The sequence below is a fragment of the Rhinoderma darwinii genome, chromosome 2 (assembly GCF_050947455.1).
Source record: "Rhinoderma darwinii isolate aRhiDar2 chromosome 2, aRhiDar2.hap1, whole genome shotgun sequence".
In the NCBI taxonomy this organism is placed as follows: domain Eukaryota; kingdom Metazoa; phylum Chordata; class Amphibia; order Anura; family Rhinodermatidae; genus Rhinoderma; species Rhinoderma darwinii.
Genome location: NC_134688.1, coordinates 291,708,942 through 291,729,708, shown reverse-complemented (window position 1 = coordinate 291,729,708; position 20,767 = coordinate 291,708,942). Strand labels below are relative to the sequence as shown.

At 42.8% G+C, this 20,767-nt stretch overlaps 1 protein-coding gene across 1 annotated transcript in view; it reads right to left on the bottom strand.

Moving 5' to 3' along the window:
• Positions 1 to 13,851, bottom strand: part of UBXN11 (UBX domain protein 11) — a 73,815-nt gene extending 59,964 nt beyond the window's left edge. Inside the window, exons 1-4 of the mRNA XM_075853458.1 lie at positions 13,557 to 13,851; positions 13,430 to 13,470; positions 7,824 to 7,892; positions 7,635 to 7,729 (exon numbers count right to left, since the gene is read on the bottom strand). Of these exons, the coding sequence (XP_075709573.1) occupies positions 7,635 to 7,729; positions 7,824 to 7,892; positions 13,430 to 13,470; positions 13,557 to 13,738 (387 nt within the window). The 5' untranslated portion in view covers positions 13,739 to 13,851. The remainder of the gene's footprint in view (positions 1 to 7,634; positions 7,730 to 7,823; positions 7,893 to 13,429; positions 13,471 to 13,556) is intronic.
• Positions 13,852 to 20,767: the final 6,916 nt, after the last annotated feature.

Genomic DNA, 20,767 nt, shown 5'->3' with positions numbered 1-20,767 from the left:
TTTTTTGTGGGACGAGCTTTAGTCTTGGTACCATTTTTTTACAACTTTTTGAACACTTTTTATTACATTTTTTTAGGAGCTATGGTGACCAAAAAAACGCAATTTTGGCGGTTTAAATGTTTTAATTTTTACGGCATTCACCGTGCGAGTTAAATATTGATATATTGTAATAGTTCAAACTTTTACAGATGCAGCGATACCAATATTGTTTATTTTTTACATTACTTTAAAGGAAAAATAGGAAAGCGGGTGTTTTTTTTAACTAAATATATTATATATTTTTTTTCACTAATAATAATTATTTTATTAACTTTTTTTTTTACACATTTTATTAGCCCCCCTAGGGGACTTGAACAAGCGATCATTAGATCGCTGGTACAATACACTGCTATACTAATGTATTGCAGTATAATGTCATTTTTACAGGCTACTGTAACAGCACGATCGCTGTTCCTGTCCATTAGTCCCAGGTATCAGTTGTAATACACAGCTGACACCTGCAGCATATGGAGCGGGCTTAGCGGAAAAAAGGACTTTTTAATGTACAATATGTTGTGCCCAGTTTGTGCCAGTTAAGACAGATACCTCATACAATGTTGAGCGGGTTCTCCCGGGTATAAAATGTCATACACTACCGTTCAAAAGTTTGGGGTCACCCAGACAATTTTGTGTTTTCCATGAAAACTCACACTTAGGCTATGTTCACACGGGGTATTTTGCAGAGTTTTTTGATGCGGAAACCGCGTCGCAAAACTCGGCAGAAACGGCCCAAGAACGCCTCCCATTGATTTCAATGGGAGGCGTCGGCGTCTTTTTCCCGCGAGCAGTAAAACTGCCTCGCGGGAAAAAGAAGCGACATGCCCTATCTTCGGGTGCTTCCGCCTCCGACCTCCCATTGACTTCAATGGGAGGCAGGAGAAAGCGTATTTCTCGCTGTTTTATGCCCGCGGCGCTCAATGGCCGCGGGCGAAAAACGGCGCGATAATTGCCGTGAAAATCGGCGTGCAGGGAGAGGAATATCTGCCTCATAGTTCCAAACGGAATTTTGAGGCAGATATTCCTCCCCCAAAATACTCCGTGTGAACATAGCCTTATATTTATCAAATGGGTTGCAAAATGACTAGAAAATATAGTCAAGACATTGACAAGTTAGAAATAATGATTTTTATTTGAAATAATAATTTTCGCCTTCAAACTTTGCTTTCGTCAAAGAATGCTCCATTTGCAGCAATTACAGCATTGCAGACCTTTGGCATTCTAGCTGTTAATTTGCTGAGGTAATCGGGAGAAATTTCACCCCATGCTTCCAGAAGCCCCTCCCACAAGTTGGATTGGCTTGATGGGCACTTCTTGCGTACCATACGGTCAAGCTGCTCCCACAACAGCTCTATGGGGTTGAGATCTGGTGACTGCGCCGGCCACTCCATTACAGATAGAATACCAGCTGCCTGCTTCTTCCCTAAATAGTTCTTGCATAATTTGGAGGTGTGCTTTGGGTCATTGTCCTGTTGTAGGATGAAATTGGCTCCAATCAAGCGCTGTCCACAGGGTATGGCATGGCGTTGCAAAATGGAGTGATGGCCTTCCTTATTCAAAATCCCTTTTACCTTGTACAAATCTCCCACTTTACCAGCACCAAAGCAACCCCAGACCATCACATTACCTCCACAATGCTTGACAGATGGCGTCAGGCACTCTTCCAGCATCTTTTCAGTTGTTCTGCGTCTCACAAATGTTCTTCTGTGTGATCCAAACACTTCAAACTTCGATTCGTCTGTCCATAACACTTTTTTCCAATCTTCCTCTGTCCAATGTCTGTGTGCTTTTGCCCGTATTAATCTTTTCCTTTTATTAGCCAGTCTCAGATATTTTCTTTGCCACTCTGCCCTGAAGGCCAGCATCCCGGAGTCGCCTCTTCACTGTAGACGTTGACACTGGCGTTTTGCGGGTACTATTTAATGAAGCTGCCAGTTGAGGACCTGTGAGGCGTCTATTTCTCAAACTAGAGACTCTAATGTACTTGTCTTGCTGCTCAGTTGTGTAGCGGGGCCTCCCACTTCTCTTTCTACTCTGGTTAGAGCCTGTTTGTGCTGTCCTCTGAAGGGAGTAGTACACACTGTTGTAGGAAATCTTCAGTTTCTTGGCAATTTCTCGCATGGAATAGCCTTCATTTCTAAGAACAAGAATAGACTGTCGAGTTTCACATGAAAGCTCTCTTTTTCTAGCCATTTTGATAGTTTAATCGATCCCACAAATGTAATGCTCCAGATTCTCAACTAGCTCAAAGGAAGGTCAGTTTTATAGCTCCTCTAAACAGCAAAACTGTTTACAGCGGTGCTAACAGAATTGCACAAGGGTTTCCAAGTGTTTTCTAATCATCCATTAGCGTTCTAACACTGTTAGCAAACACAATGTACCATTAGAACACTGGAGTGATGGTTGCTGGAAATGGGCCTCTATACACCTATGTAGATATTGCATTAAAAACCAGACGTTTGCAGCTAGAATAGTCATTTAGCACATTAACAATGTATAGAGTGGATTTCTGATTAATTTAATGTTATCTTCATTGAAAAAAACTGTGCTTTTCTTTCAAAAATAAGGAAATTTCTAAGTGACCCTAAACTTTTGAACGGTAGTGTATATGTGGACTTAAAGGGGTTTTCCAATCCTTTTTTTTTTTTTTTAAATCAATGCAATGTTCCTCTATTAATATATTAGTGCACTCTGACTATCTTTTTCTTGATAATAAATGGTTTTAGTAACATAACTCCCTATTGTTTACCTTGAGAGGTTTGTTTTGCTCAGTAAGTTCATTCCTCTTCTCTTCCTGTGTTTCTCCTCCCTGCATGCACTGCTCTAGTCCCAGCATGCAATGTGCATGCAGCAGTGCACTTGCTCCGCCTACTACACCCAGCTCTACTAACTTCTGCAATCTCAGTCTTCATTTTGGTGCTCTCATTCTATTACTGATAGCACAAGTTGAAATCACTGGATATCTGCGTTTTTAACCTCTTAACGCCGAAGGGCGGATATATCAGTCCTCTGCAGCTGCTAGTTCGCGCAGGAGGAGGGATATATCCGTCCTGTGATCGCGCGGGTACTGCCAGTACCCACACGATCAGCGGCAGGAGCACGGCTGTTATACACAGCCTGGCTCCTGCTGCAACTGCGGGAATCGAAGCGCGCTCCGATTCCGGCAGTTTAACCCATTAAATGCCGCTGTCAATAGTGACAGCGGCATCTAATGTGTTTGACAGAGGGAGGGAGCTCCCTCTGTTTTATACTGACAGGCAATAATGCTTTGGTATACGAAGTATACCAAAGCATTATATATGCGATCGGCACATCGCATAGTGAAGTCCCATGGTGGGACTAAAAAAAAAATGTCAATCCGTTAAATAAAGTTGGTGAAAAAACCAAAAAAAAATTACAGTGAAATACTTTTTTAAAGTAAAAGTGTCAAAACAAATCACACATACACATATATGGTATCCCCGCGATCGTAACCACTTGAACAATAAAATTAACACATTAATTAAACCGCTGGATGAACGGCGTCCAAAAAAACAACGGCAAAATTCGCTCTTTTCTCCCATTCCCACCATAAAAAATTAAATAAAAATTAATCTAAGTCCTATGTACCCCAAAATAGTACTAATGAAAACTACACATTGTCCCGCAAAAATCAAGCCCACGTACGGCCACATAGACGGAAAAATAAAAACGTTACGGCTCTTGGAATGCGGTGATGCAAAAACAAGTAATTTTTTTCTAAAAGGGTTTTTATTGTGCAAACATAGCAAAACATATAAAACCTTTACATATTTGGTATCCCCGTAACCATGCCGAGCCATAGAATAAAGTTAACATGTTATTTACGCTGCATAGTAAACGGCGTAAATTTATAACGTGAAAATCAATACTGGAATAGCGGCTTATTTTCAATTCTCTCCTAAAATAAAGTTAATAAAAGTTAATCAATATATTATATGCATCTAAAAATGGTACAATTACAAAATACAACTCGTCCCGCAAAAAACAAGCCCTTATACGGCTATGTCGACGGAATAAAAAAAAAGTTACGACTCTTGGAATGCGACCGTGAAAAAAACAAAAATAATCCTTGGTCATTAACGCGGAAAAGGGCCTGGTCATTAAGGGGTTAAACGGTTTGAAGAGGTCTTGTGGTACCAAAACAGTGGAAACCCCCAAAAGGTGCCCCCATTTTGGAAACTAGACCCCTTGAGGAATCCATTGTAGTTTTCTTGGGGTGCATGCGGCTTTTTGATCAGTTTTTATTCTATTTTTAAGTGGCGTGGTGACTAAAAAAACAGCAATTCTACTATTGTTTTTTATTCTATTTTTGTTACAGCGTTCACCGTGCGCTATAAATGACATATTCACTTTATTCTATGGGGCGATACGATTAGGGCTCATTTACACGAGCGTGTTATACATCCGTGCAACGCGCGTCGCAGGGACCTATGTTAGTCTATGGTGCCGTGCAGCCAGGTGCGTGATTTTCACGCATCGTATGTCCGCTGCGTGAAGCGCACGACGTCCTATATTTGTGCGCTGTTCGCACATCACGCACCCATTGAAGTCAATGGGTGCGTGAAAACCACGCATGTGGCACGGAAGCAATTCCGTGGGACGCGCGTGATTCGCGCAACAGCACTGTAAAGGATGAATGAAAACAGAAAAGCACCACGTTCTTTTCTGTTTACAAACATCCAAACGGAGTGTCATAATGATGGCGGCTGCGCGAAAACCAGGCAGCCGCGCATCATAAAGGGCTGACACACGGAGCTGTTAATTGCCTTTTGCGCACGCAAAACGCCGCGCTTTTTGCTTGCACAAAATGCACACGCTCGTGTAAACTCGGCCTTACGGTGACACCAGATGTTTATAGTTCTTTTATGTCTTATGGCGTTTGCACAATAAAATACGTTTTGTAAAAAATCATTCACTTTTTGTGTTCCCTTATTCTAAGAGCAAGAACTTTATTATTTTTCCATCAATAAAGCCGTGCGAGGACTTATTTTTTGCGTAACGAACTGTAGTTTCGATCAGGACCATTTTTCGGTACATGCGACTTTTTGATCTATTTTTAATAAATTTTTTGGGAGGTGAAGTGACCAAACAATTGTGATTTTGGTACGGTTTATTATTATTTTCTTTTACGGCGTTCACCGTGCGGGATAAATAACGAAATCATTTTGTAGTTCAGGCCGTTACGGACGCGGCGATACCAATTATGTATATTTTATTTATTTATATATTTTTATTAATAAAAAAGGACTGATAAGGGAAAAAAAGGGGATTTTTTTTAACTTTTATTTTCTTATTTTTACACATCTTTTTTTTTAACTTTATTACTTTGTCCCACAAGGGGACTTGAGGGCAGGAGGCCCTGATCGCTATTCTAATACAATGCACTACATGCGTAGTGCAGTGTATTAGAACTGTCAGCTATTCACTGACAGCAAGCATAGTGGGTCCTGACTTTGTCAGGACCCATTAGGCTTCCGTCGATGGCATAGCCGGACGCCATTGTTTGGTGTCCAGTTGCCATAGTAACCATCGCCGGCCGCTATCGTGTAGCAGGCCGGCGATGGTAACTTAACCCCTAAAAAGCCGCGATCTCTATAGAACGCGGCTTTTAAGGGGTTAGACAGCGGGGACACAGCGATCGGTCCCCGCTGTAGGAGCTGCGGCAGCTGCTGTACGAGACAGCAGCTGTCACAGCTCCTGCACCTGTCGGGAAGACAGCCGAAACGGCCGTTATTCCCACAACTTCGTATTCCGTCGGTAATTTATAAGGGGTTATAATTTCACAGAGCATGCGCGGTGGAGTGTGTTAACCACGCATGCTCTGAGATAAAGAAGCACGTGGTACGGTTACGTCATTTGTGACGTAACCGTACAGTGTGAAAGCCGGAAACCGGAAGCAAGGCAGAAGACTAAATGGACGGGTCTGCACAGGAAGTGCAGATTTTGCTTCACTAAGGGGGCGGTGACGGAGGAGGATATACGACGCTACAGCCATCTGATGAAACGTAAGTACATTGTAAAGTTATATCATTTTCATTGTTTTATTTAAATAAATGTAATTTTTTAGTTCCGGAATACCCCTATAAACTGGTGTTTGGGCACGCTGTAGGGCTCAGAAAAAAGGGAGTGCCATTGGAGCACAGATCCTTTTGGAGCGCAGATTTGGCTTGGTGGATGTTCTGTTTGGGGTTTTACTGGTATTTCAGTTTATAATGTGGGGGGTATGTAAGCTGGGCAGAGTACATCATGGCAAAATGAGAGGGTATAATAATGCGGTAAATAAATAATAATTCATAGATGTGGCCAGTGTCGCACTGATAAATAGTGCTCAATCTTATCCGCTTTTGGAACGCTCTGCACAATTTCTATCGCTATATTCTGAGAGCCAGAACTTTTTTATTTTTTCTCCACCAGAGCTGTGTGAGGGCTTATTTGTTGCGGGACAATTTGTCGTTTTCATTGGTCCCATTTTGGGGTACATGCGATTTTTTGGCAAGCAATTCTGACAATGTTTTTTGTCCTTTTTTTTTACAGTATTCACCGTGTGCTATAAATTACATTTTACTTTATTCTGCGGGTCGTTACGATTACGGCGATACCATATGTATATAGTTAATGTTTTGTGGCGTTTGCGCAATAAAATCTCTTTTCCATAAAATTATTTATTTTTTGTGTCACCATATTCTGAGAGTCATAACTTTTTTATTTTTCTGTCAAAAATGCTGTGTAAGAGCTTGTTATTTACGGAGCGGGTTGTAGTTTTTATTGGTACTATTTTGGGGTACATGCGACTTTTGATCTAGTGATTCTGGCATAGTTTTTTCATATTTTTTTTTGCAGTGTTCACTTTGCGGGAAAAATAATATTGTATTTTTATAGTTTGGGTCGTTACGAACCCGGTGATACCAAATATTTTTTTCCCTATAATAAAAGACTTATTATAGGAAAAAAAGCATTTTTTGTTTTTGGAATTTATAACTTATTTTTACACTTTTATAAAACATTTTTATTACCTTTTTACTTGAAGACCTGCAGCACTGATAGATGCTATAATACATTACACTACCTAGGTAGCGTAACGTATTATAAACTATCAGGCTGGTCCTCATAGGCTTCCGTGCATGGCAGACCCAGAGGCCGTTGTATGGCCTCCGGTTTTGCCATGACAAACGATGGCAGCACTCGCAATCGGTCCCTGGGAAAGTTTGTTGTAGCAACAAACTTTCCAGTTGGTTATAGCAACAAACTTTCCCTGCGATCACATGATCGGGACCTGAACCAATCAGGTCCCGATTATGTCTCCGGGACCAGAGGCAGGGGTTAACAGTGCGATTCGGGTGTCAGCGCTACTCTGAGACACCTGATCGCTCTTTTAAAACCCACCGTGAATTCACTGTGGGCGGTCGGGAAGCGGTTAAGGAGCTCATAGATATTTGAAATCTTGGGCAGTCAAGGACAATGAGTCTCATATTTAATAACATAACCCCTTCCTTGCATTTAAATGGAGTCCCACTCTTTATAATGAATCTGTGTTAAAAGGTAAGGTGAATAAAATAACTTCAAGTGCATAGACAGACCTTCAGCTGAATTTCCTGAGCTTGTAGTTTCACGCTGGTCTCCAACTCACTCACTCTTTTTACAGTGCTGCTCAATAGATCAAAATCACTTAAGCCTGCAAGAAAATAACAAATCTTTTAAACACTTCACCCATATAGTCAAACCTCATGAATCATACAAGTGTTGTATTTCTATCTGGAGACTCTCACCATGTTCCTTTCCAAGTGCGTAGTGTCCCTTCTCTTGAGGGAAATTGTTGCTGGATGGAAGACTTGAAACTGATAAAATAAATCAAATACATTCTTTTGAATGGAATCAGAGAATTATATAATACTAACATTTAACTACTAGGGGAGAATATCTATGTGATACACCATGTGTTGGAAGTTTTTATTCCCACAGATTTTGGATGAAAACCTCAGTGTGGTTTCATTTAAGATTGGAGGAAGGACTGCTGTTTAGGATCCTTATCAATTAGGCCGAATTCAGAACGTTGGGAAACTCAAACGTGAAAAATGTCAGTTTTTCACGTCTGTGTTGCCCCCCGTGCGGGTCCCGTTTTCACGGATCCCCATAGACTTGAGTCTATCGAGTGATCCGTGAAAACAGAACAAAATAGGACATGTTCTATTCTTCAACGGACCCTTCACACGGCCCGTTGAAACAATGGCCGTGTGAACGGCCCCATTGAAATACATGCGTCTGTGTGACGGCTGTTGTTTTAACGGCCGTAAAATGGACGTATACCACGTTCGTCTGATTTCGGCCTGAGTAGTAGTGTAGTAAGAGCGAGTAGTAGATCATCTCTTGCTCTGGAGGAACTGACCTCCCCATGTACAGCAAATTGATTTCAATTTGACTTGTGCAAAGCTTCATTTCTCCTCTGGTGGTACTGCAAAAGAATTGATCACTTGTTGCTAGATTCCACCACAGTTTATGGCTAACCGCTGGGAGTCAGTGGCAGGACACTCTGTGATCAGCTTATCATCAGAAAATGCTTCTAACAAAAAGGGTTTGTCCAAAGCAGACAACCCTTTTAAAGAGAATAGATGTTGTGTCCCCTGCATCCCTATCCCATGTTTTTTAAAGGGGTTTTCCAGTCCCATAAAATTGATGGCCTATCCTTAGGATAGGCCATCAATATGTGATCGGTCGGGGGCCAATTCCCGGCACCCCCGCCGATCAGATGTTTGGAAGGTGCCGCAGTACCCTTACGAGAGCTGCTTCCCCTTCATTTCCACTGGTCGTATTGTGAATCGTTGGCACACTTGCAGCGGCAGTTCACAGTATTGCAGCCTTCTCCTATTCAATTGACTAAGAGAAGGCTGTAATACTGTGAACCGCCGCTACAAGTGTACCAGCGACTCACAGTGTGAGCAGCAGAAATCTAGGGATAACAGCGCTGCGGCACCTTCCAAACGGGTGATCGGCGGGGGTGCCGGGACTCGGACACCAACCAATCACATATCGATGGCCTGCAGTAGTCACATGGGATGAAACGTCATCCCAGGAGGCCGGGCTACAGGACACCAGAGGGACACATCCCCATGACTACGGGTAAGTATACTTTTTTCTTTAACCTGCTGTTTTCCTCAGCGGACATTCCGCCTAAAAAACTGCACAACAATTTGGTGCAGTTTTTCACCTGGAATTCCCTGCGGGTTCGAGTTTTTTGCCCCTAGCACTCAATGGCCGCAGGCGAAAAACACTGCGAAAATCAGGGCAAACGAAGTGCAGGTAGGACAAAATCTGCCTCCAAATCCAGAACGGAATTTTGAGGCAGAATTTTCCTCCTGCAAAAAACTCAATGTGAACGAGGCCTTAGAGTGACTATTGTCACTGTTAGGGCCCAGCAGCAGTCACCCACTACCGAAATCCCAGCGACCAGCCACATGACGACTAGGATACAGAGGCAGCGCTGCTGCCGCTGCGTCCATTCTATAAATAGCGCTCATTGAACGCTGTACATGTGAGTACAGAGAAGACAGAGGCGGCAAAACGGATTCTGTTTTCTATCCAGGGTCCCTCGTAGTCTCTGATTGCCAGGCACCTGACATTCAGCCGCCCAGTCGCTAGGGAAGTAGGCTTAAATCCGTGCCATATATACACAGTGGACAGGCCTCAACCGGTTAAAGTGTAGCTAAACGTTCGACAAACTTCTGACATGTCATAGTGACATGTCAGAAGTTTGGATTGGTGGGGGTCCGAGCACTGAGGCCCCCACCAATCGCAAGAACAAAGCTGCTGAAGCACTCGTGTGAGCGTTCATCCGCTTCGTGTCTGTCCGGCTTTTTCCGGAAATAAATTTATCGGTGTACGGACTCAATAGAAAGTCTATGAGCCCGTACACCGATACATCGGCTTTCCGGAAAAAGCCAAACAGACACGAAGCAGCTGAGCACTCACACGAACGCTTCATCTGCTTCGTTCTAGCGATTGGTGGGGGGGTCTCCGTGCTCGGACCCCCACCAATCCAAACTTCTGACATATCACTGTGACATGTCAGAAGTTTGTCGAACATTTAGCTACACTTTAAGGTTTTGCCCTACTAATATACAGGCGGAACTGGGCATACTGACTTTGGAGGATGTGGTGATAGAGAATAAGATTGTCACTTTTACACAACTCAGGACTAAACAGCAGGTGCCACCAAATTCCGCTACTTTCAACTTAGATATGCCCTCTGGTCGCAATTTGCGGGCTATGATCTTCGGTTGTGCACATCCCCAGTGGAGAACTGGGTAACACAGGAGACATTAACCAAACCTATGTCCACACTTTACAAACAATTATTATAGGTCTCTTCTAATAAACTTGACAGAGCCTTAGAACGCGCCGAAAAACGCTGCTGAAAACACTAGTGTATATGGCATGTTTTGTTTTTTTACGAGCGAGCGTTTAAAAAAACGTGTTGCGTAAAAAGAGGAGCGTCAGGTCATTTAGAAAACGCCTTTAATTCCCATAGTCAACAAAAGTCCTAATTACGTGCCAAAAAACGAGCAGAAACCGCGCTCAAAACATGGCAAAAACGCGTAAAAAACGCCTGTAATTTGAAAAGCGCTTTACAAAAACGCTAGCGTATTTGACAAGTTTATATATAGTTTTTTTTTTTAGCGTTGTGTGAACGAGGCCGTTATCTGCGGATGATCATGCGGAAATGCTGAGTGCCTTGGTTGGTCCCTTGATTTCGGCTCATTCAAATCAAATTCTTCCACCAAATTTACTACACTCCATCTAAATTGTCTAGAATGGGGAAGCTCTCTTCCCCTACATGCTCGCATTGCCATTGGGGGGGGTTCCTTCCTTCACATGTTTTGGGAGTGCCCAAATATCTTTGACTTTTGGTCTGAAGTGCTGGAATTTATTGGCCATCCCCTATATTAGATCCCAAAGTCTGTTTACTTCTTCCGGTAGAAGACCTTATTAACCCCTTAATGACCGGGCCTGAAGAGGTCTTAATGACTAGCTACATTTTTCAGTTTTTACCTCTCTGCATTTCAGCAGTCATAACTTTTTTATTTTTTCATTGACGTGGCCGTATGAGGCCTTGTTTTATATGGGAGAAATTGTATTATTTTTTTTTTTCTGTTTGGTGGTAGAAAAAAAATAATTTTTACGGCGTGAATATAGGAAAAAGCGATTCTCTGCATAGCTTTTCTTGTTTATTTTTTATCCCATTCACATTTCACGCTAAATAACCAGTTAGATTAAGGCCGGATTCACACGAGCGCGTGCGTTTTGCGCGCGCAAAAAACACGGCATTTTGCGTGCGCAAAAGGCACTTTACAGCTCCGTGTGTCATCACCATATGATGCGCGGCTGCGTGATTTTCGCGCAGCCGCCATCATTATGACACTCTGTTTGTATGTTTGTAAACAGAAAAGCACGTGGTGGTTTTCTGTTTTCATTCATACTTTTGACTGCTGTTGCGCGAATCATGCGCATCACACGGAAGTGCTTCCGTGTGGTGCGCGTGATTTTCACGCACCCATCGACTTCAATGGGTGCGTGATGCGCGAAATACGCACAAACAACGGACATGTCGTGAGTTTTACGCAGCGGACACGCGCTGCATGAAAATCACGGACTGTCTGAACTGACCCATAGACTAATATAGGTCCGTGCGAGGCGCGTGAAAATCACGCGCGTTGCACGGACGTATATCACGTTCGTCTGAATAAGCCCTAATTCTTCAGATTATTACGGTCGTGTAGATACGTAATATGTGTAGGTTTTTTGTTTTTATTTAGTAGAGGGGCAATAAAATATATTTTATGCAAAATAATGACTTTTTTTGGACTTTTCTTTTATTTATTTATTTTTTTTGTTACTTTTTTTTAAATCCCATTAAGGGATAACTTTATTTTTTACTTCTAATGTATTAGCATACTCACAGGAGCGCTCATCAGCCTCCTCTACAGTGACGTCCAAAAGATGTCGCTATAGACTAAGCACCTGCACCGCCTGTCATCAAAAGACGGTGGGTGGTCGTTAAGGGGTTATTGTTGTACCCACCAGATCCATTATGATGTTTTTATTGTTCTATGCAAAACAGATTATTCTTCTGAACTGGAAACACCATAAAGTCCCTACTTTACAAGCGTGGATTGCACTAATTTACTCCAATCTCCTTCTCTTCAACCTCACTTACGAAGCATGTGGATGTCCGGATAAATGTACAAAAATGTGACAATCCTGGCTAGCTAATCCTCATAATTCCTAATAACATTAGCATTTATGGAATGACCCCTGTTAGTTAGCCTCCTCCTCCACTGGCCACCTTTTATACACTGCATTTCGCTAATCATTTTATTTTTATTTTTTCTGTAAACCAATGGAAAGCTGTTTGTTACATGTTTATGTTTGTTATATGTTGTATACCGAAACTGCTTTGTATATATAGGTACATGCATCTTTCGAGCATCTACTATGCTTTTTTTTAGTACCTATGTCAATATTATTATGGTCTCAATAAAATTTACCTTTAAAAAAAGGTTTTGCTCTATGTTTCAGTCACAGTCCACAAACAACATATATCACCTATTCACAAGATATGTGATAAATGTTAGATCGCAAGCCCCCTGCTCCTCACACATTTAACCGCCGCGCCATAAAACTCCTCATTGCAGACCTCAGTGCTAGTAAGGAGGGACAGGGGGACATGGGACCCCCACACTAGTGATCGGTGGGTAACTGCAGCAGGTTTCCTCCACGCAGAATTCACAAATAGCTGGACACACCTTATGACAGGAATCTAGTAAAAGTATAATTTGACATAAAGGAAGCCCGGAGTCCTAAGCGATTGAGGACTCAGAGTGACACTGAAGAGGAGGAAAGAACAGAGCACGGTCCTAGCGTTGGTGGGGGAGGAGGAGAGGACAGAGAACAGAGCGCGGTCCTAGCATTGGTGGGGGAGGACCTGTCCTGGACCCACTGATGCGGACGTGCGGTGGGGTGGAGACTACTAGAGTGATTTTGTAATGTGTCCGTAAAAATTTTGGTCTAGCCGCGATTTTTAGCTCAGTTGTTCAGAAATGACTGAAGTGGAGGTTGGCAACCCTGAATGGCATCTATACCACAAGCAAGATGAGATGTGCCTGAACTTGTGATACATAAAACAGGAGGTCTACTTTAAATATTAGAGAATATATATCGTCATTAGAAATGATTTCTTTAGCCACGATGCCCAATTCACAAAGTTTATCCTGCAGACTTGTCGGCATACAGTGCTGACGGTTATAGAAGTAATGCTAAAGGGAATTGCTGTTTAGGCAATTGTCTACTGCTGCTGTAATGGTATGAGCCTGAGACTTACCTAAGCATCCTGCATAGTCTTTAAACGGGGCAGCTCTTCTCCTGGGAGTAAAGGAAAGAGCATGGAGTTATAGACAGGCGCTAACGAGACACGGAAGAATGTATGTGACAAGTGGAGATGTAACTACCCGGCTCTAGCTACTTCGTTCATCGGTTTCTGAGGAGTCTCCATGGGTTCAGGTGTGTGACCACCCAGGGACATCTGGACACCACCCGGATGTGTGTGGATGCGCCGCTCTTGCAGATCGTGGTGGTCGCCAAGGATCTTACTCCTCCGGGATCTCCCTAACGTAACAAGTGGGCTGCTCATACTGTACACACTGCGCCGCCATGTTGTTTGAAGCCGGTAACTAGGAGACGAAAGCTTCCGGCGGACACTAGGGGAAGACGTGCCTCCTGCGCGTCATTCCTGAAGCTGCGTGCTCAGCTATTGCGGTTGTGTTTTCGTCTAGAGCCGCGTAGTTTACCTCAGTGTAACGTCTTTAGTAAACCTCACAGCTCCTTACGGGGTAATCGTCACTATTATTTATCCCCTTAATATTGTGGCCTAGTAATTTCATGGAAGAGAGAGGGGAATTCCGAATATAGGGGAAAACCAACTTCAATCAATAGAGATGTTGGTTAGCAAAGATTTCTGCCAGTCATTCTGCGGAAGGACTCAACTATATAACCACAATTTATTGTTGCTGAAAAAAAATTGCTTACGAAGTGATAAGAGTATAAGGAATTATTGTAGTAAAATTAATTTTGCCTGGTTCCTATTGAGCTGCAAATACCATTGCAGTATTTTCTCAACAAGGCTATAAGCCCCATTTTCTCCTGAAGACGCCACTACGGCGGTTGAAAATGGAGGGGGGAGGGCTGTTCTTCACGCTGCGGCCACTTTTGACCTTCCTGACGGAGCTTTATTTTTCAAATCTGACATATCTCAATTTATGTGGTAATAACTTTGAAATGCTTTTACCTATCCAAGTGATTCTGAGATGGTTTTCTTGTGACACATTGGACTTTATGTTACTGGTAAAATTTAATTGATAAATTCAATGTTTAATTGTAAAAAAACAAGAAAATTGAACCGCTTCCCTACCGCCAATGTAAATTCACGTCGGCGCTTGCTGGGCTCTGTTTTTTGCCGACGTGAATTCACGGTGGGTGTTAAAAGCGCGATCGGGTGTCTCAGAGTAGCGCTGACACCCGGATCCCGCTGTTAGCCCCGCCTCTGGTCCCGCAGACATCATGTAATCGCAGGGAAAGTTTATTGTAGCAACAAACTGAAAAGTTTGTTGCTACAACAAACTTTCCCGGGGACAGATTGCCGATGCTGCCGTCGGTTGTCATGGCAAAACTGGAGGCCATACAACGGCCTACAGGTCTGCCATAACCGAAGCCTATGAGGACCAGCTCACCGTCACACTGACCATTTATAATACATTACACTACGTATGTAGTGTAATGCATTATAGCAGCTATCAGTGCTGCAGGTCTTTAAAAAAAAAGGTAATAAAAATGTTTTATAAAAGTGTAAAAATAAGTTACAAAAACAAAAAATGCTTTATTTCCTATAATAAGTCTCTTATTATAGGAAAAAAAATGAAACCATTAAAAAAGTACACATATTTGGTATCACCGCGTTCGTAACGACCCAAACTATAAAAATATAATATTTTTCCCGCACGGTGAACACCGCAAAAAATAATTAAAAAACAATGCTAGAATCACAATTTCTTTGGTCATCACCCCTCCCAAAATATAAAATAAAAAGTGATCAAAAAGTCGCATGTACGCCAAAATAATACCAATAAAAACTACAACCCGTCCCGCAAAAAAACAAGCCCTTACACAGCTTTTTTGACTGAAAAATAAAAAAGTTATTGCTCTCAGAATATGGTGACACAAAAAATAAATTATTTTATAGAAAAGTGATTTTATTGCACAAATGCTACAAAACATAAAAAAACCTTTATACATATGGTATCGCCGTAATCGTAACGACCCGCAGAATAAAGTAAAATGTCATTTATAGAGCACGGTGAACAATGTAAAAAAAAAAAAGACACAAAACCTTGTCAGAATTTGTTTTTTTTGTCACCTTGCTTGCCAAAAAATGCAATGAAAAGTAATCAAAAAATCACATGTACCTAAAATTGTACCAATGAAAACAACAGATTGTAACGTAACAAATAAGCTCACGCACGGCTCCGGTGGAGAAAAAATAAAGTTCTGGCTCTCAGAATATAGCGACAGAAATTGTGCAGAGTGTCCAAAAGCGGATAAGATTGAGCACCATTTATCAGTGCGACACTGGCCACATAGCTATGAATTATTATTTACCCCATTATTATACCCTCTTATTATGCCCTGATGTACTCTGCCCAGCTTACATGCGCCCCCACATTATAAACTGAAATACCAGTAATACCCAAAACAGAACAACTACCAATCAAAATCTGCGTTCCAAAAGCCAAATGGCGCTACCTCGCTTTTGGGCTCTACAGCGTGCCCAAACACCACCTTACGTCCACATTTAATTCCCGGGAGAATCTGCTCAACATTGTATGAGGTATTTGTCTTTAGTGGCACAAACTATTGTGCATTAAAATGACATATCAGTGGAAAATTTTAATTTTCACATTGCACCATCTGCTGCGCATTAACCCCTTTGCGCACCACGACTTAATAGCATGTCGTGGTGCAGCGCGTTATATATATCATGCGCGGAGCCCGCTCCATATGCTGCAGGTGTCAGCTGTGTATTACAATGTCAGCTGTGTATTACAGCTGACACCCGGGACTAACAGACAGGAACAGCGATCACGCTGTTACAGGGGCATGTAAAAATGACATTATACTGCAATACATTAGTAAAAAATGTTAGATTGGCATTGTTTTTTTGAACATCCTTTTATTTTTCTAGGACGTTACAACTTTAGCAGAAATTTAGCAGAAATAGGCTTAGAACTTTAGCAGAAATTTCTCACATTTTCAAGAAAATTTCAAAAGGCTCATTTTTCAGGGACCAGTTCAGTTGTGAAGTGGCTTTGAAAGGCCCATACAATACAAACCCCTATAAATCAACCCATTTTAAAAACTGCACCGCTCAAAGTATTTAAAACAGCATTTAGAAAGTTTCTTAACCCTTCAGGCGTTTTACAAGAATTAGGGTATGTTCACATGCTTAACAAAATACGTCTGGAAATACGGAGCTGTTTTCAGAGATAACAGCCTCTGATTTTCAGGCGTTTTTGAAGCTGAAAATGAAGCTTCTTTTAATTTGGAGCTTCTTTTTAGGCTTCTTTTGAGGCGTTTTTTTATGCGTTTTTCATAGTGTTCAATGGAAAATCAGCTCCAAAAAAGCCTCAAAAAGTGACATGCTACTTCTTTTTACGCTCCGTTTTTTAAAACAGTGGCGTAAAAAGACACAAGGAATTCATCTAGGGATGTAGTGAGCATTTTGACCCCACAGGTGTTTTATAGATTTTATTAGAATTTGGACATGAAAATTATTTTTTTTTACATTTTTCCAATGAGATGTCGTTTTAGCTAAAAAAAAAAAAAAAAAATTGCACAAGGAATAAAAAAGAAAAAGCCCCCTAACATTTGTAAAGCAACTTCTCCAGAGTATGTAAATACCCCATATGTGGTCATAAACTGGAGTGCAGATTTTGCTGGATTGGTTTCTCGGGACCATGTCGCATTTGCTAACCCACTAAGTTACCAGTACAGTGGAAACTCCCCAAAAGTGACTCCATTTGGGAAACTACACCCCTTGAGGAATTCATCTACAAGTGTAGTTTTCAATAAGATGTACCTTTAGCTCAAAATTTTTCATTTTCTCAACAAATAAAGGAAAAAAAGAACTTCAACATATGTAAAGGAACTTCTCCAGAGTACGGCAATACCCCATTTGTGGCCACAAACTGCTGTTTGGGCACACGGCAGAGCTCAGAAGAGGTGCACCATTTGGCTTTTGGAGCACAGATTTTGCTGGATTGATTTCTTGGCACCATGTCGCTTTTGCAAAGCCCCTGTGGGACCAAAACAGTGAAAATTCCCTAAAAGTGACTCCTTTTGGGAAACTACACCACTTGAAGAATTCATCTAGGGGTGTAGTGAGCATTTTGACTCCACAGGTGTTAAATAGATTTTATTAGAATTAGGCAGTGAAGATAAAATAAAAGGAGAAAAAGCCCCACAACATTTGTAAAGCAATTTATCCAGAGTACGGCAATACCCCATATGTGGTCATAAACTGGTGTTTGGGCACACAGTAGGGCTCAGAAGGGAAGGAACACCATTTGGCTTTTGGAGTGCAGGTTTTGCTGGATCGGTTTCTGGGTGCTATGTCGCATTTTCAAAGCCCCTGTGGGACCAAAACAGTGGAAGCCCCCCAGATGTGACTCCATTTGGTAAACTATACCACTCAAGGTATTCACCTAGGGGTGTAGTGAGCATGTTCACACCACATGTGTTCCAGTTATTAGTGTGCACCCGATGTTGCACAGTGAGAATGGCAATTTTTCTATAGATATGCCAATATGTGGTGCCCAGCTTGTGCCACCATGAAAAGACAGCTCTCTAATTATTATGCTGTGATTTCTGGTTTTAGAAACACCCTACATGTGACCCTAACATTTTGCTTGGACGATCAACAGGGCTCAGGAGTGAAAGATCATGCAAAATTGAGGCCTAATTTGGCGGACCACAAGAACCTCACTTATCTCCAGACGGCCCAACGACTGAATCCTCGTCAGGCCAGGTGGTCGCTGTTCTTTGCCTGGTTCCAGTTTGAGCTCCGCTACCATCCGGCCGACAAGAATGTGAGGGCCGATGCCTTGTCCAGGTCATTTGAGACAGAGGACACTATGGAGTCTCCACAGAGTATCATTAACCCACCCTGCATCATCCCTGTCAACCCTCTGCAACATAGAGACATTCCCCCGTGGAGGACTTTTGTGCGTCTGGCGGACAGAAGAAGAATCCTTCACTGGAGACACAGTTCCAAAGTGACCGTAAAACCCGAGACCTGATCGCTCGTCAGTTCTGGTGGCCCACGCTGCCCAAAGACATCACGGACTTCGTTTCCTCCTGCACAGTGTGCGCAGCAAATAAGGTTGCCCACTCCAAACCGGCGGGCCTGCTCCAGCCTTTGCATGTGCCCGATGCCCCCTGGCAACATATTGCTATGGACTTTGTCACAGACCTGCCTCTCTCTTCTGGTTGCAGTACAGTCTGGGTGGTGGTGGACCGATTCTCCAAAATGGCTCATTTCGTTCCACTGACCATCCTACCATCTGCTTCCCGACTGGCCAATATCTTCGTCCAACACATCTTCCATCTGCACGGCGTGCCTCTACATATTGTGTCGAATCGGGGGGTTCAGTTCACCTCGAAGTTCTGGAGAGCCCTCTGCGTACTCCTCTGTGTGAAGTTGGACTTTTCCTTGGCCTACCATCCCCAGTCCAATGGTCAAGTTGAAAGAATAAACCAGATTATGGAGAACTATCTATGACACTTTATCTCCAGGCAGCATGATGACTGGGTGCAGCTGCTTCCCTGGGCTGAGTTCTCCTACAACAACCATACTAGTGGGTCCACCGTTAAGAGTCCATTCTTCATTGTCTATGGCCAACACCCTCGTATACCTCTTCCTGTTTCCACTACGTCTCATGTGCCTGCAGCTGACTCTGCATTCAGGGACTTTCTACAGATCTGGCAGCAGACTCGATCTTCTATTCTGCTGACGGTCGACCACATAAAGAGAAAGACAGACACAAGAAGACGAGAGCCTCCCCAGTTCATTCCAGGTTCTAAAGTCTGGCTGTCCTTTAGGAGTATACGGCTGAGGGTGCCATCGTACAAGTTTGCTCCCAGGTTCCTGCGATTTTGCAACAAATCAACCCTCTTTCCTACAAGCTTTGGCTGCCTCCTACCCTCAAGATCCCCAACTCCTTCCATGTCTCCCTGCTAAAGCCGGTGATCTTGAACCGCTACTCCAAGACTTTCACTCCTGCAGTGGGTCCCAGCGTTTCATCAGAGACTTTTGAGGTAAAGGAGATCCTGGACACTAAGAGAGTGGGTGGAAGAACCTTTTATTTGGTGGATTGTAAGGGGTTTGGTCCTGAAGAGAGGTCCTGGGAGCCAGAAGAGAACCTCAATGCCCCTATCCTCCTGAAGAAGTTTCTCTCTCGTTCTGGCTCCAAGAGGAGGGGGCGTAAGAGGGGGGGATACTGTCATTCCCATGGCCGCGGGCCGTCATCAGGTTCACTCACCTCCTGACGCCCGCAGCCATGGAACTGTGAGCGCTGGTCCCCATCTCCTCCTCAGGAGACGCCAGCACTCACTTCCGCTTCTCCCGGCCGGGTCCCGTAGGGTGCGCATTATTGTCCCGCTCTTAAAGGGCCAGCGCACACACCTGAAATGAGTACTAAATTAGCCCATGAGCACTCTGGACTATAAGAAGGCCTCAGCTCCTTCCTGCTATGCCTGAGCCTTCTTGTCGTACCCAAAGTTTGTCTAAGCAAATGGTCTCCTAGTGTTTCCCAGTTCCCAGTGTTTCCTTAACCTGTATCCCGTGCTATCCTGGTTAAGTGCCGTGCTGAGCTGAAGTCGTGCTGTGCTGTATACCACGCCTGTCCTGCTACACCACGCCTGACGTCTGCCTGCTGCCTAGTCCCAGCCGAGCCTGTCTTGCTACTGTCCGAGCTGCCACTGGTACACGTAACGAACTATAGACTGTGACATGCGTCCTGTTGGCTAGCTGCCATACCGTCAAGGCGGTACGGCCCAGTGAGTCCACGTATCCAACGTGACAGTCACTATCTTTCAGAGGAAAAGGGAGTATTTGGCATGGTGTACATCCATCTTGCAAAACTTTTTTATGAGCTGACATCTAACAAAGATAGTTCTTTAAAAAAAATGTAGTTCCTGTTTTATGGATTCGGTAGTTCTTAAAATAAAATGTAGTTCCTGTTTTATGGATTATTGAGAAGTTGCTATAATATGTTTTATAAATATCCCTATAAACTTTAACTCCTAAATGATTAATTTCTTCTAGTGTTATCTGCATATTTAACACTTTTTGTTAGCATCAATAATTCATCTAGTTTGGCTGACTTTAAACTCTGAAATTTCACCAAATAATTAAAGAACATTGTTTATCTCTTCAATACTAGTATTTATGTTTTTGAAATATATAATCAGGCCATCTCCAAATAGAGAGATTTTCAGCTTTTTCTCTCACACCTTAATTCCCTCTGTCTTGCCATTATCCCAAAGACTCAAGACCAAGGGCTCTATAATCAGATTAAATAAGAGAGGTGATAACGGGAACCCCTGTCTG